The 13,684-nt window shown below is 38.2% G+C and overlaps 1 protein-coding gene across 5 annotated transcripts in view; it reads left to right on the top strand.

Annotated features, from left to right (window-relative positions):
* LOC141901887 (uncharacterized) overlaps positions 1 to 13,684 on the top strand; it is a 153,116-nt gene that overhangs the window by 108,730 nt on the left and 30,702 nt on the right. For all 5 annotated transcript variants that reach the window (XM_074789439.1, XM_074789442.1, XM_074789440.1 and 2 more), the window contains exons 2-3: positions 11,217 to 11,293; positions 13,592 to 13,673. In XM_074789439.1, coding sequence (XP_074645540.1) covers positions 11,217 to 11,293; positions 13,592 to 13,673 — 159 coding nt within the window. The remainder of the gene's footprint in view (positions 1 to 11,216; positions 11,294 to 13,591; positions 13,674 to 13,684) is intronic.

Below are 13,684 nucleotides of genomic sequence, written 5' to 3'. Positions count from 1 at the left end.
CCATAGACGGAATCCAGTTATTTTGGGAAGTTTTGAAGACGCTTCAAGGTAACGTCTTGATATTTGGGTTACACATGTATCTACCCTAGACACATCTTCAGCCCAAAAACTGGCCCTGTCAGAATCAAGATTGTCGACAAGCCGCCATTGTTGTTCGCCAAAATCAGGACTTTTTACACATTTTTTTACTTTTGAGGGAAATTTTGAAGACGCTTTGATCAATTACCTTGATCTTTCGGATATATGTAAATCCCCCCAGGGCCCATCAACATAACAAAAATTGGGTCGGTCGGACTCAAGATGGCCGTCCTATGACATTTTTAGTACCCAAAATGTTAATTTTGGCCCGAATTCTGAGTCCTGTAGCTTCCTACTGGTTTGCCATTTCTCATTGCAATTTGTGATGGGTATTCTTTTGAAAGGGATGTTCTATTACCTGAGACAGGTATTTTTCATCAGCCAATTACGACGCAATTGGCGGCCATCTTTGTGTCACCAGTACTCATTCATAAGTGGGAAAAAGTTTTTCCACATTATCTTGATACCTAAGCGTATTTTGCTACCACAATCTATTAGAAAGTTGTAGCTCATAAAGTGTTCTATGATTGTGGTGAGTTTCTAGGTAATTGGATTTCGTATATGGCCACCAGGGGGCGTTGAATAATACAATATCTTCGCATTTCTTTATTATATTCGTACCTATGCATATTTTGTAACCACAATCAATTGGAAAGTTGTAGCTCATGACATCATCTATGATTGTTGCGAGTTTTAAGGACATTAGCTTTTCTATATGGTCACCAGGCGGCGTTGAATAGTAGAATAACTTAGTATTTCTATTTTTAATTTTTATTATATTGGTACCTAGGCATATTTTGTTACCATGATCAATTACAAAGTTGTAGTTCATGACATGTTCTATGATTGTGGTGAGTTTCGAGGTCATTGGGTTTTGAATATGGTCACCAGGGGGGCGTTGAATAGTAGAATGACTTAGTATTTCCATATTAAATTGGTAACGAGGCATATTTTGTTATCACAACCAATTATAAAATCGTAGCTGCTGACATGTTCTATGATTTTGTTGAGTTTCAAGGTCGTTGGTTTTTGTAAATGGTCACCAGGGGGCGTTGAATATTGAAATTGTTAGATTGTTGAGCATTTGAAACCACTTCCCAAGTGGGCATGGTGTCCCTGGACCCCTAGTTTACTATAGTTGACAGCTCATCTGGCGACACCGGATAGAATTCAGGTAACTCTGATACACAACTATAATTATCGGAACTGAGTTGAGCGTCATTAGCAAAACTCCTTCGAATCAATTCAACCTTACTAGCAAAAAAGTCAGCGAACTTATTGGCAAGTTGGCCAGGATCAGAGTGAGCTGGCAATTTCTTGGTATTATCCTTCAACAGAATCTCGTTTAAAACATCGTACATAGCTTTACAATCTGAACCCGCTGCGACTATTCTAGTGTTAAGGTGCTTTGCTTTCGCATTTGTAACTAGCCCATTATAGAGAGCCTTAGCGGCACGAAAAATGTCGTAGTGGATTGTCAAATGAGTTTTGCGCCAAATATTTTCAGCAGCATGTTTTGCAGACTTTGCCTGTACGAGATCAGGTGTAAACCACGGCTGAACTATTCTAGCAGGTACAAGACGTTTGCGTGGTGGCGCATGACTGTCAATTATTTGACTTAAAGAAGTATCATAATGATGACTCAGTTGAGCTACGTCAAGGTCCGTATCAGATGGTGGTAGCAACATGATATCCGATATAACAGCATCAGGATCAACACCGCGCAATTTCCTCACTACCACTTCATGTTTGACAGCTGACAGTTTCAGGAAATCTACGATACACACAATAAGATTGTGATCAGACACCATGGCCCTTCTACATATCCTTTTTAGAATATGACTGTCCTGCCATAGTGATAACTGCGTCTAAAATGTGGAGTGATCGATGTGTCGGGAAAGTCACATGTTGTACTAAATTGAAGGAATCCAGTAAATTGTTGAATTTGACAGTTTCAGGAGAATGAACTTGGTCCAGATGGAAGTTGACATCCCCAACGAGTAGAATTTCACTGGACTCAGACATAAGGTCAAGTAGAAAGGGTGAAACTTCTTGAAAGAACATAGACGCTGTGAACTTGTTCTTTTTTGATGGTGGTGGCCTGTATTAGAATAACTAAATGTAGAACACGGGATCCAAGACTAAATTTTGTAGCACAAGCTTCAAAGCAAGTCCCTGACAGATTGTAAGACCTCTTTTCGACTTTCAGGCTGCTTTTAGATAAAAAAGACCAACTCCACCAAAACCGAAATTTTTCGGAAAAGGAAAATTAATGAAGTCATAGCCTGGAGCGCTAATCCCAGTTATATAACAACTGTCCCGTTCAGCTGACGTTATCCAATTTTCATTGAGGCAGAAAATATCCAGATCATGATTCTTGACTTCAATTAGTAGCTGGTCATATTTATTCCTAATGGACTGAGCATTTAGGAAACCGGGGGTTAATCCTTTATGCGCAAACCCCCAGGTATGTCCTTGACCACGTTTGCTGCGCCTGGTTGTAGTTCTTTTCAGAATGTTTAAATGTTTAAGCTTTTCACTTAGTTGAATGTCAGTAAGTGTGCCAGCATTCTTCAATTTATGCAAGTAATCGCTTGTGAATGATTGCATGGTCATTGACCATATCACAGTAATCAACAATCTCTAGGCATTTGTATACCACAATATGAGTGAGATGTCAAGGTCAGTAGAAATATCACAGTAGTTCAAAAATTGATTCACAAAAAAAGTCCAGAAAACAGCGTAAGAACAAAACTCGAGCACGGAAGAACCTTCATCAGCACAGTCAGAGCACATTTATAACAAATCGAGTACAGTCCCAATTCAGACACCACCAATAGCTAACACATTATTTCCAGCTATTTGGGGAGACAAACAGGAGCAACACTCCAGCACTACACTGCTGCCACCTTCACTCAGATATAGGCCTATATGCCTACATAATTCCCAAAGACTGCAACAGAGTAAAACGAGCCGTTGAATGAATGTTGGTGCACAACATATATTTATTACAATAACGGCAGGATGAATACATAGTTCTGTTCAGGCCAGTTCAGTATCATCATCAGAACCAGTGTTATGGTACGTCCGGAAACTATATTCTCAATTAGTTCATACTGCGGATGATCTTTGAAGACGCATACGCGATTATTGAAACCGATAATATGATGATATAAGTGAAACCTGACGTACCGGGTAGACGTTTTTATTTGTAAATAATAAAGTTTCTTCTTTAAAGTTCTTTTGAGACCAATTTGTTTGCGTTTGAGATCATCATGTGGTTGTAGTCCTCAAAATCGATTACAAGTCGGCAAACAATATTGAGCCCAATATTGTTTTACACTTAGAGATTTTTTTTCTAAAAACCTCTAAAAATCGGTTGCAGGCGCAAGCAAAAGACATGAATAGAATAATTTGAAATGATACCAAGAATTATAACAGCATAATTTTATTGTAATATGATTTTTGAAAACGATTTGTACCAGTCGATTCCTCATACAAAATAAATATAAAACGGCGAGAGTTTCATAGACTTAGATACTCTACGGTGCAAAAGTAGAGGAATGCTCACATCGACAGTTCACGACGTATTGCATGTAGTGTCTACCTGCCGACCCCAATTACAGATAAACAGCAGATTTACTTAATTGACTTTACGCATAGCGCTCTATTTCGATGTATATCACACTTAAGCCGCCCTTTGCTCTACCACTTGATAACTCGGACTCCCTGTTTCTGCACTGTGTTCATCAAATTCTCAACCCGTAAACAGGTAAAGTCACGTAGATAGGCCTATTTCGACAGGGGCGTCCTCAGGAATTTTTACTTTCTGTTAGCTGTTGTTGCCGTTGTTCTTGGGTCTCCCCCTTTCCTAAAGTCTATTTATTTTTGATTGTCCACGATCTTTTTGGGATATTTCGCTTAATTTTGGGTGTGCATACCTCAAATAGGTCGCAATCGAATCAGTAGGGTTGTGCAGTCCAGATAAATCATCATTTTTATATCAATTTTGTACCGAGTTGAAGGATTGATGAATATTCTCGAAAATTGAGCTTTAAATCGGCAAGAAAGACTGCCATTTTGTTCCAGTTTGCTTACTTCTTTATGCAAATGAGCAGTGTGTACCATGTGATCTGGGTAAGTTTATTTTTAATGGGGAGAGTACATTGCTTGCACTAGTCTAGTACCTAGCCGTTGTTCCTCAAACAACGTCTAGGGCGAAAGTGCTCATATAAGGTTAATTTTAGGCTTTGAGCGACTATTTCACCCCTTAAAACACCATCAACTTACCTCAAACTGACTGTTCTGTAATCAGATGGAAGTTAACTATTGTTTGTGCATAAATTTGTAATCCTAAGTAGCTTTTGACGATCGTAGTAGCTCAAAACTTCTGACAAGTCGCCTCGAAAAACAGTTGAAGTGAAGCACCATTACAAATATGGCGGCTTTTCGTGGTGCATGGTGGGAGCGTAAATTACGGATTAGGACTAAAACTTGGACTGACATTGATGCCAATGCAGATATCATTCTTGTTTCAAATTCTTAAGGTTAAAATTGATGCGTTTTATCAACAAAAATTAACATTTAGAGTAATTTTAGAGAGATATATTGAATTTTCGCATTTTATTAATTGAGTCCGTATTGGAAATCCCGATAGTGGCAATCAATTCAAATCAAATCAATAAATTCTCCGGTTCGCGATTTAAATCATCAAAAATTTTATTATAAAACATGTTTTCAAAGTCAACAAGGTAACTAATTAATATATTTTAGTACAAAGGTTTGATTTGACACTAAAATCAGTTGTTGCATTGCAATTAACAGGAGTTAACCTCTATATGATACTTTAGCGTCAGACGTAGGGAACCGTAACAACGACTGGTATTCAGACTATGCTCGCACGTGTTTCACTACGCGGGCACGGCCGCAATGGTTGCGTTACATAGGCCTAAATCATTTCCGCACCACATTGTTTTGATAGCTTTGACAAAGCCATGTTTATTTACTAAACAGCTTTCTAGGGTAATATCGTGAGTCGTTGATTAACTCTCTTGGCGACAAGAAGCTCCTTCATCCATGATATAATTGACGCATCCTCGCCTCATTGCGCATGTGTGCAATGGCTCATTTGCATAAAGAAATAAACAAATACGAACAAAATGGCGGTCTTTCTCGACGATTTAAAGCTCAATTTTCGAGAATATTCATCAATCCCTCAAAACAGTGTAAAATGGATAGGCCTATAAAAACGATGATTTATCTGGACTGCACAACTCTACTGATTCGATTAAGACCTATTTGAGGTATGCACACCCAAAACTAAGCGAAATATCCCAAAAAGATCGTGGACTATTGAAAATAAATAGACATTAGTCAGTAACCTGACTGGTTTAGTTTCACGATCGGATATTTTCACAAACCACAGTCCACAGGGGCTCGTCACGATATCTGGGGGCCCAAAATCAAAGATTTGACCCAGTATCCTAGGAACCGCCTATAAAAAAAGAAAAGGGAGCTAACATTTTGACATAGGGCTACAAGAATTAACCGTCTCATTTCAATCGCTCATAACTTTGTAACCCATCGACCGATTCACACGAAATCAGTTTTGTTTCATTCCTAAGAGGTTACTTTTTCGTTTGAGACTTTCAGCGACGTAATCGGATAAGAGACACCCGAGAAATCATGACTCAAACCCGAAAAAAACGAGTCAAAATAGCCAAAGCCGGAATTGGTACGATAACCACACTCAAACGTGGTGAACAGATGATAAGATAAAAACCCACTATTTACAAATTAAAAGAAATCTGGGTATGACTGCAGTTAAGGTGTCCCTTGTGGTTATATACCTAACCTTACCATAACACTATTCTTTAATAACACTAGCGCCACCCAGTGGATAGGTGACCCAAACTGCAGTTAGACCGAAATCTAAAATCGAGAATTTATTAATTGAAACAATCTAAAATATAAAAAAACGACGTTTCGATCTCACATCGACACCTGGCGATGATCTCTAGTGTGAGATCGCAACGTTGTGTTCTTATATTTTCGATAGTTTCAATTAATAAATTCTCGATTTTAGATTTCTTTTAATTTGTGAATAGTGGGTTATTATCTTATCAAAGTCGGAATTACTAGGACATCTCTGAGTAGTCAATCGACGAAAAACGATGACGCAGTTCCCGTACGTTAATCATCACATATCATACATCGCTGGAAAGCTTATGAAATGACCTTATTGAAAAATGCGTTTATTTGATAATCCGTTCCGAGACCGCCGACTGGCCAGGTGATAATCCAGATTGATGAGGCTAGAAAATCGGCTTATTAAAAACAAGGACTTTTTGGAAAGATTGGACCCTGGACTTACTTCTGAATATTGTCATTTCGTTTCAATTGATAATCCTGTTCATAGGGAATATATAACGGCTCCTCTCATTACCGCGGTCGCCGCATGGTGGTGCCAGCTAATAAGTATCGCTCTCAATGCTATAACGCGATGCTTTCTAATCACATTTTTGCGCATTTTAAGAGCAGTGAATTTTATAGACTGAAAGTAAAATTGGGAACATCATTTGGAAATTGTTCAATTTACAAAAATAGTTGGCTAACAAACTTCGTACACACTGTATAGAAATCATCACACCATGAACGTGGGGATTGTCTATTTGAGTCAGTGGGGAAAACCCCCTACCATGTATATGTCATGCAGTTGTGTGTGATGGAGGTCGTATCAATGGACATATTTTCATGAAAACTTCTGGTTTCAATCAAGGGTGACACCTCAGGCTTTTTGGAGTACAGATTCTCTGAAATTCTGCCAAAAACTTCATGCCGAAGATGTAAGCCTATGCGGTTCCATTCATAATTCGAAAAAGAATTTTAGAATAATTTCCGTCCTTATTTTCGATCCAACTATGTGTAAAAAGTCAGTCTTCTCCCATCATTTGAATTCAATCCAATAGTTTTCACTGTTTTTCGTTTGTTCTGCTTAATCTCTAATCTAGAGTAACAATGTTGAATTTTGATGCCGATTAAACATACACTCAGAATGTAAATTTAGGAAAGTCCATATTAAGAATTTCGTTTCTTGTATTATTTTCCAATGAGGCCAAAAATTTTTGGGTGGCACCTTTTTGACAGGGTCAGTAGGAAACAGTAAACAACAGTACATTTTTTGGCGAACCGTAGGTTTGCCTATGCAAATGGTCTGATGAAGCAGTTTTCATTAAAAATGAATAGAGTACCGGTGTGTCAACAAGGCACAAACATTGGCTGTTGAACCGATTGTGTTGATTTTTGGTCTGCTGGTTTGGCTTAATGAGTTCTCGAGCCCACAAAAATTTCATAGTGATCGAGTTATTTTTAGGGGACTTATTCTTGAAAAACACGCAAAAACCCTGCTTTTTAGCACTGAGTAATGGCACATTTTTATATATGACAATTTGCATGCTTGGAATTGAAATATATAAAAGTTCAATCCTTCCTGGAAGTGTCGCCGTTTTTAGTTCGACTGATCTCAGTGTGCTTTTCGACCTACAGGCCCTCACTTTATAAACCCCCTAAATTTCCTCGCTTCTATTTCTTTGAGTTGACCTTGTAACCTGAGCTACAATGAATGTGATTGGCTGTTTGTGGGATATACGGGAAATTCCGGGAATTTCAGCGTCTCTGATGTAATTGGGAAAGCCAATTGGGAAAACCTAATGTGAAACCCAAGACAAAATGGCGAACATTTTATTCAATTAGGTATCGTACGTTTGCTTAAAATTTGTTCGTTGACACAAATATAAGCGAGTAGGCTATTCAATTCAGTTGCAATTCTGAACTAGCAAGTATGACGATACCAATGACAGGGTTCGTAGTGGGTCTTCCAAGTCGGTATTTAAGAAAAAAATCATAGTCGGTATTTTTTTTATTTCTAGAAAAAAAGTCCGTATATGTGTATATTTTTGACATTTTGTGAATGGAGGTATTCTGACTTGTGAAATTACGGCCAATCTAATACTGCGTCGCTAGTACATTTGTATATACGCGCGTCAGCAGTCAGCCGCGTGTGTGCGAATATAGGTTACAGTATATGGCTGTGGGTGTTAGTAATCACCTGAGCGAGTCTATATATAGCACAGTGACTCGGCAATCATAGTATACACAGAACTCTAAAGGCTGGCTTATGTCGACAAGCAACGCGACGCCTACCGACTCAACTGAGAGCAACCGCGATCGCAGCCCAGCTTATGTCGACTGCGCTCCGATTCGCAGCAACTGAGGCCGACTAGCGGGATATGAGATCCTCCCAGTTGCTTCCCTGCTTATGTCGGTTGAGATTACTAGCAACTGCAACGGCTCAAATGGTCACGTGATAAGCACTTTGAGAATAAATTTGAATTATTAGGAGATATATTTCTATAGGAAAAGCTAGGCCTATTTCTTTAAGACTTTGATCTTTCTGATTCTGTTTTGAATACGTGCTAGCGACATCTATAAAGATGGCCGCTCACACCATAATTCTACCAATTTCGTTTCTAGATCTTCGGTCCAGTCCTCTGCCGTGCTGAAGGTTTGGTTTATGTTTTGAACTACTTGAATTTGAAAGTTTATGACTAATTACGAATGACGCTAACTAGCGGTGATAATTTGTACTATGTATATGCGGTCTCTCATTGGCTGGAACCCCTGCGCTCAGTTCCGTCGCGTCGCAGATGAGCTTATGTCGGCTGCGATCGAAAGCAACTGCCCGCATACCATAGGCCGGAGTAGAACATGGGCAACTAGCCGGATACGGCTTGCGACGAGTCGGTAGGCGTCGCGTTGCCGTCGCAAGCCGGCTTATGTCGAACCGATTGAGGAGCAACTGGTGGCCTCTCGTAGGCCGCTAGTTGCCGCTAATCAGCGATAAACCCAGTTGCGTCGGTAGGCGTCGCGTTGCTTGTCGACATAAGCCAGCCTTAACACATCCGCAGGCGCATATATTGTCAGCCTCATACATCTTCAATCGAAATTAATTCATATTTAGTATAATATTTTTGACAATATATGCACTAAATGATTTAATGGTGAGCCACAGGGCCATTGGACCTTTATTTATCATAACTAATAACTAGATATCATAACTAATCAACTTGTGCTCTGATTTTGGGGAGTTTCCAGATCATTGGTATGAACTAAATACCTAATTTTTTATGGCATCATTGCAGAACAAATCAAATTAAATAACTTTTTGTCGGGGCGGGGGACTTTGTATCTGCCTCCGTCCATCTGTCCATCCATCCGCATCAGCTAGTGAATGCGATTCAAGAAGAATTGTTGATCGCAGGACCATGATATTACGTAGTACGATTAGGCCTACCCCTAGGGAGAGGATATGCCCTGTTGATTTTAGGGTCCAAGGATCAAAAGTCAAGGTCAATGCAGGTCATTCATGTGAAACCTTGTGAACGTGATTCAAGAAGAACAGTTTATAGCATAGATATTGCGTAGCAGGATTACACCTAGGAAGAGGATGTGCCCTATTGATTTTGGGGAAAAGGTTACTAGAGAGATTACTAGATTCTTATGAAACCTTGTAAACGCGATTCAAGGAGAACCATTGATAGCAGGACAATGGTATTTCTATATTATGATTACCCTGCGGAGAGGATGTGTCTGCATGATTTTGTAGTTCAAAGGTCAAGGTTATTAGAGGTCTTTTGCACAAACCACTCAATTCTTAAATAACTATTCATAGCAGGACAATGATATTTCATAGTATGGTTATCCCTACACTCTTCATTTTTCGAACAGGGTCTTCAGAGTTCAATCCCTACTGGCAATCGCGGGAGACGTAGATACGTAGTTGAAAGGAATAGACGTAAACTGTTGTCCACCTGGGTCGAGGAATCCCGAGTTTGTAGCACCGCATTTTGTTGATTTTCTGCAATTAAATTAATACTAGGCGCAGAATCATTTTCTTCAGAAATCAAAGGTGTCAATACACGGGTTTTATTTGGACGATTTAAGATCGCTGCTAATTCTTTAATACGATGCCATTCTGTTGATAGCTTTTTGAATCTCATGAATTGTTTCAAATTATTGACTTCAGATCTCAGTTCTCTTATTTCCAAAAGTAATTTCTTGACTAAATTGACTCTAGGCATGATTAAATCGATTATAATTACAATCTCTTAGCATACAAATGAATTTTTACTCAAAATCTATTTCTATTATCACTACCAAATCTACAGATATTTAGAAATCTAAGAAAAATACTCACTTAGTAGCTGGTAAGTTAAACCACTAATTTCTCCCCACCGTTATTTGAAGATTGTCCTCAATCGTCCGGTAGCTAGACTCTCATCGCATGATAGAGCAACTTCTCGAGGGTCGAATGGTTCAGGGGCTCTAGCTTAAAAGTAGAACCAAACCCTTTGGGCGCCAGTGAAACGAATAGACGTAAACTGTGTTTTCTTCCAATTCCACGATCAGCAGAAAGGTGTACTTTCGTGCTGGTCGACCAGTTGATAACGTGCGTATGTTGTAGAGAGACTATTAAAGAGGTGTGCTCTACTATCGGAAGCGATCCTTTGTCGAACGTCTCTTAAAAACCAAATCCAGACGAGGAGAATACTAACTAGTATATTTTCGATGATCTGACGTGAATATTATTTATTGATGTATGTCAAAGCTCGCGACTCGCAGGTCGGCCTATTCGTTATAGTATCCGGAGCTCACGACTCGCAGGTCGGCCCTGTTCTGACCTGATCTATCCTGAACTCAACTGAACTAGACTTTCTGAACTATCTTAAGAATGTTAATTAGATATTTATAAGTGATGACTAGAGTTGACATAAGCAACTGACATGTGAGAGAGTGCCAAATATACTATTCAGAACTATGATGATATTAATTATCTTTCTCCAAAGTTGGTAATTACTAGGCCTAAATCAATAGAGTGTCTACTACAATTGTTATTTTACTGATAATCATAAGATATACATTTGACATTGAAACTATAGTGTAAAATCCTCATTTCATAACATAGTATCAAATTGATTTGTTAAAAATTAGAACTAATTAAAAGAAAGTGACATTGTTTAAATGGATACTGTATGTGGATCTGTTACGTTACCTTTTATTTCATTTGTTATGAATTTTAGATGTTGGATGAAAATTCGCAATTGATACAGACAATAATTGACTATCAAAGCAGAGGAAAAGCTGCAGAATGTGTACAGTAAGTAAGCTTGTCTTAATTGGGAAAATCCACTATTAGAAGAAATACTCTAGACTCTAGTACACTCTGACTTCGGTACAAAATAACTTTCAAAGGAGGCTTCGTTTCTCTTCGGAACTTTGAAAACATTCAATGCAGTTATAAAATCTCCGACCCTATGGAATTTCATCGGAAGCCGTTTCTTATTTTTCAAATTAGTTATTTTGGCCTATTTGTTGTTGGAACTACATTTCGTTTTCGGAAGAACACATGCCCTGTTACGTATATTCATCAAATAGGGAAGGGCACAAAGATTTCACCAAATAATGCTTATCAGTTTAAAACATTATTTTGAAGGAGTGCGACACATATCCTGGATGTGTGGATCCACATGGGCTACCACGTAAAAAGTGCTGTTCTGGTACTTTCATAGTTCCATTGGGAGTTGCATGAACTAATTGTACCCGACGTTTCGATCTAGACCCCTAGAGATCATCGTCATGTGTCAGATCTCTAGGGTGAGATCGAAACGTCGTGTATTTTATATATTTTAGATTGTTCGAATAAAAATAAATTTCTTGATTTTAAAATTCTTTTAATTTGTAGATAGTGTGTTGTGGGTTTTTATCTTATAATCAATCTTAATCTGATTAGTTGACGTGCTTAACAAAATAACAGAGATAAGAATATATCACTGTTTATTAGATAAAATGTTTTATTGAAATATTTCAATACATACATATGTAAGTTGTAAATCGTCAATAAAGCACTATTATCATTATTATTAGAAATTAAATTTATTCTGGTCCTCGGCCGCTGTTGATAGGCCTACTAGATTTTAAGGACTTGTAAATCCATACTAAAAAACAATGATGGAAAACAAACCTAGTGAAAGGTTGTGCAGCTGAAAAAACTGAGCAGTCACTTCGTTATTAAAATCAAACACAATTTGTGTTCTCTCCACTAGTATTTGCAGAACCTGTTTTACATTGTATGTTCAAACTTAAATCCACTTATGGTCACAAACAAATTGTCAATAGGTGTGAAGATTTGTAGACCGACCGGCGATAACTGGCCGAAGTTATAATGCGTTTACGGATTACGAAACCATTAACGAAGCTGAAAGACATACAGACACATTCGAATGAGCCAAAACAGTGTATGATATTGTGCTATATTATTGATAGTGGGCGCTGTTTGGTGAATAAAACGTTCTGACGATATCTACCATGTAGAGAATTACCCGCTTACAATAAACCGACCCCTAGTGAATAGTGTCACTAGGGGTCGGTACTCAGATATGATATGGTAAAGAACACTGTGGAGCTTAAAGTCAGAACTTAACTTTCCCGTGCATTGAGTAAGAAATCCTGTTCAAATATTGTCCCTGAATTTTAAGAAAATTTAATTCATGATGCAGCTCTCTTCACCTGGACACAACATAGGTGCTGGATTTTAAGTTAAAAAGCTGAAATGCTGAATTTTTTTGGATGTCCCTGAAAATTGATGGCTGTTGCAGAAATGGGGATGTGTCCCTTGAAACAATTTTCAGGGGTTGGCAGTTCTTGAGTTGTGTGTGATTACAACATGCATAGTGCTTCATGGAGATCTTGTCAATAGATTGATTTTCATAAAAACTACTTGGTTCAATCAGGGGTAGACATGTTAGATTTTTTAGCCCACTTGGGACTTGATTCCCAGCAGGCTATTGCGTTCACTTATCATCCATCGTCCGTCCATCCATCTGTAGATGGATCCAATTAGGCTTATTTTCGGAAGTTTAAAAGATGCGAACAATGTAATGTCGTGATATTTGGTTTACACATGTATCTACCCTACACACATCTTCAATCCAACAACTGGCCCTGTCAGAATCAAGATGGGTGACTAGCAGCCGTTATTGTTCACCAAAATCATACATTTTTGAGGCTTTCGGGGTGAATTTTGAAGCCTTTTCAATCAATTATCTTGATCTTTTCCGTATACTTGAAACCCCCAAGGGCCTACCAGCATGAGGAAAATTGGGTTGATTGGATTCAAGAAGTCCCTGTCAGTTTTTGTGCCCAAAAATGTCAACTTAGGTTGGTTTTCAGTAATGCTCATGTATTGATCGTCAATTCAGTTCTATTATAGATTGTATTAAAATACAAATTATTTGAATCAGGTTAACTGCATATTTCATTTAGAATTTCTTAAAGAAATGATGGGGCCTGAGAAAAAATAACTGAATACATGAAAATATGGATAAGCAGGATTGGTATTAGGCCTAACAGTTGAATGTACCGGTACTTCAAATTCTCACTCAATGTTTTTTTTCAGATATCAGCAGATTTTACACAGGAATCTGGTTTATTTAGCAACAATTGCAGACTCAAGTCAAAATGTTCAAGCATTATTACCAGTAAGGGAAAT

Source organism: Tubulanus polymorphus, chromosome 3 (genome assembly GCF_964204645.1).
Source record: "Tubulanus polymorphus chromosome 3, tnTubPoly1.2, whole genome shotgun sequence".
Classification (NCBI taxonomy): Eukaryota; Metazoa; Nemertea; class Palaeonemertea; order Tubulaniformes; family Tubulanidae; genus Tubulanus; species Tubulanus polymorphus.
Note: the sequence above shows the minus strand (reverse complement) of the source record. Positions and strands in the feature narration are given on the sequence as shown.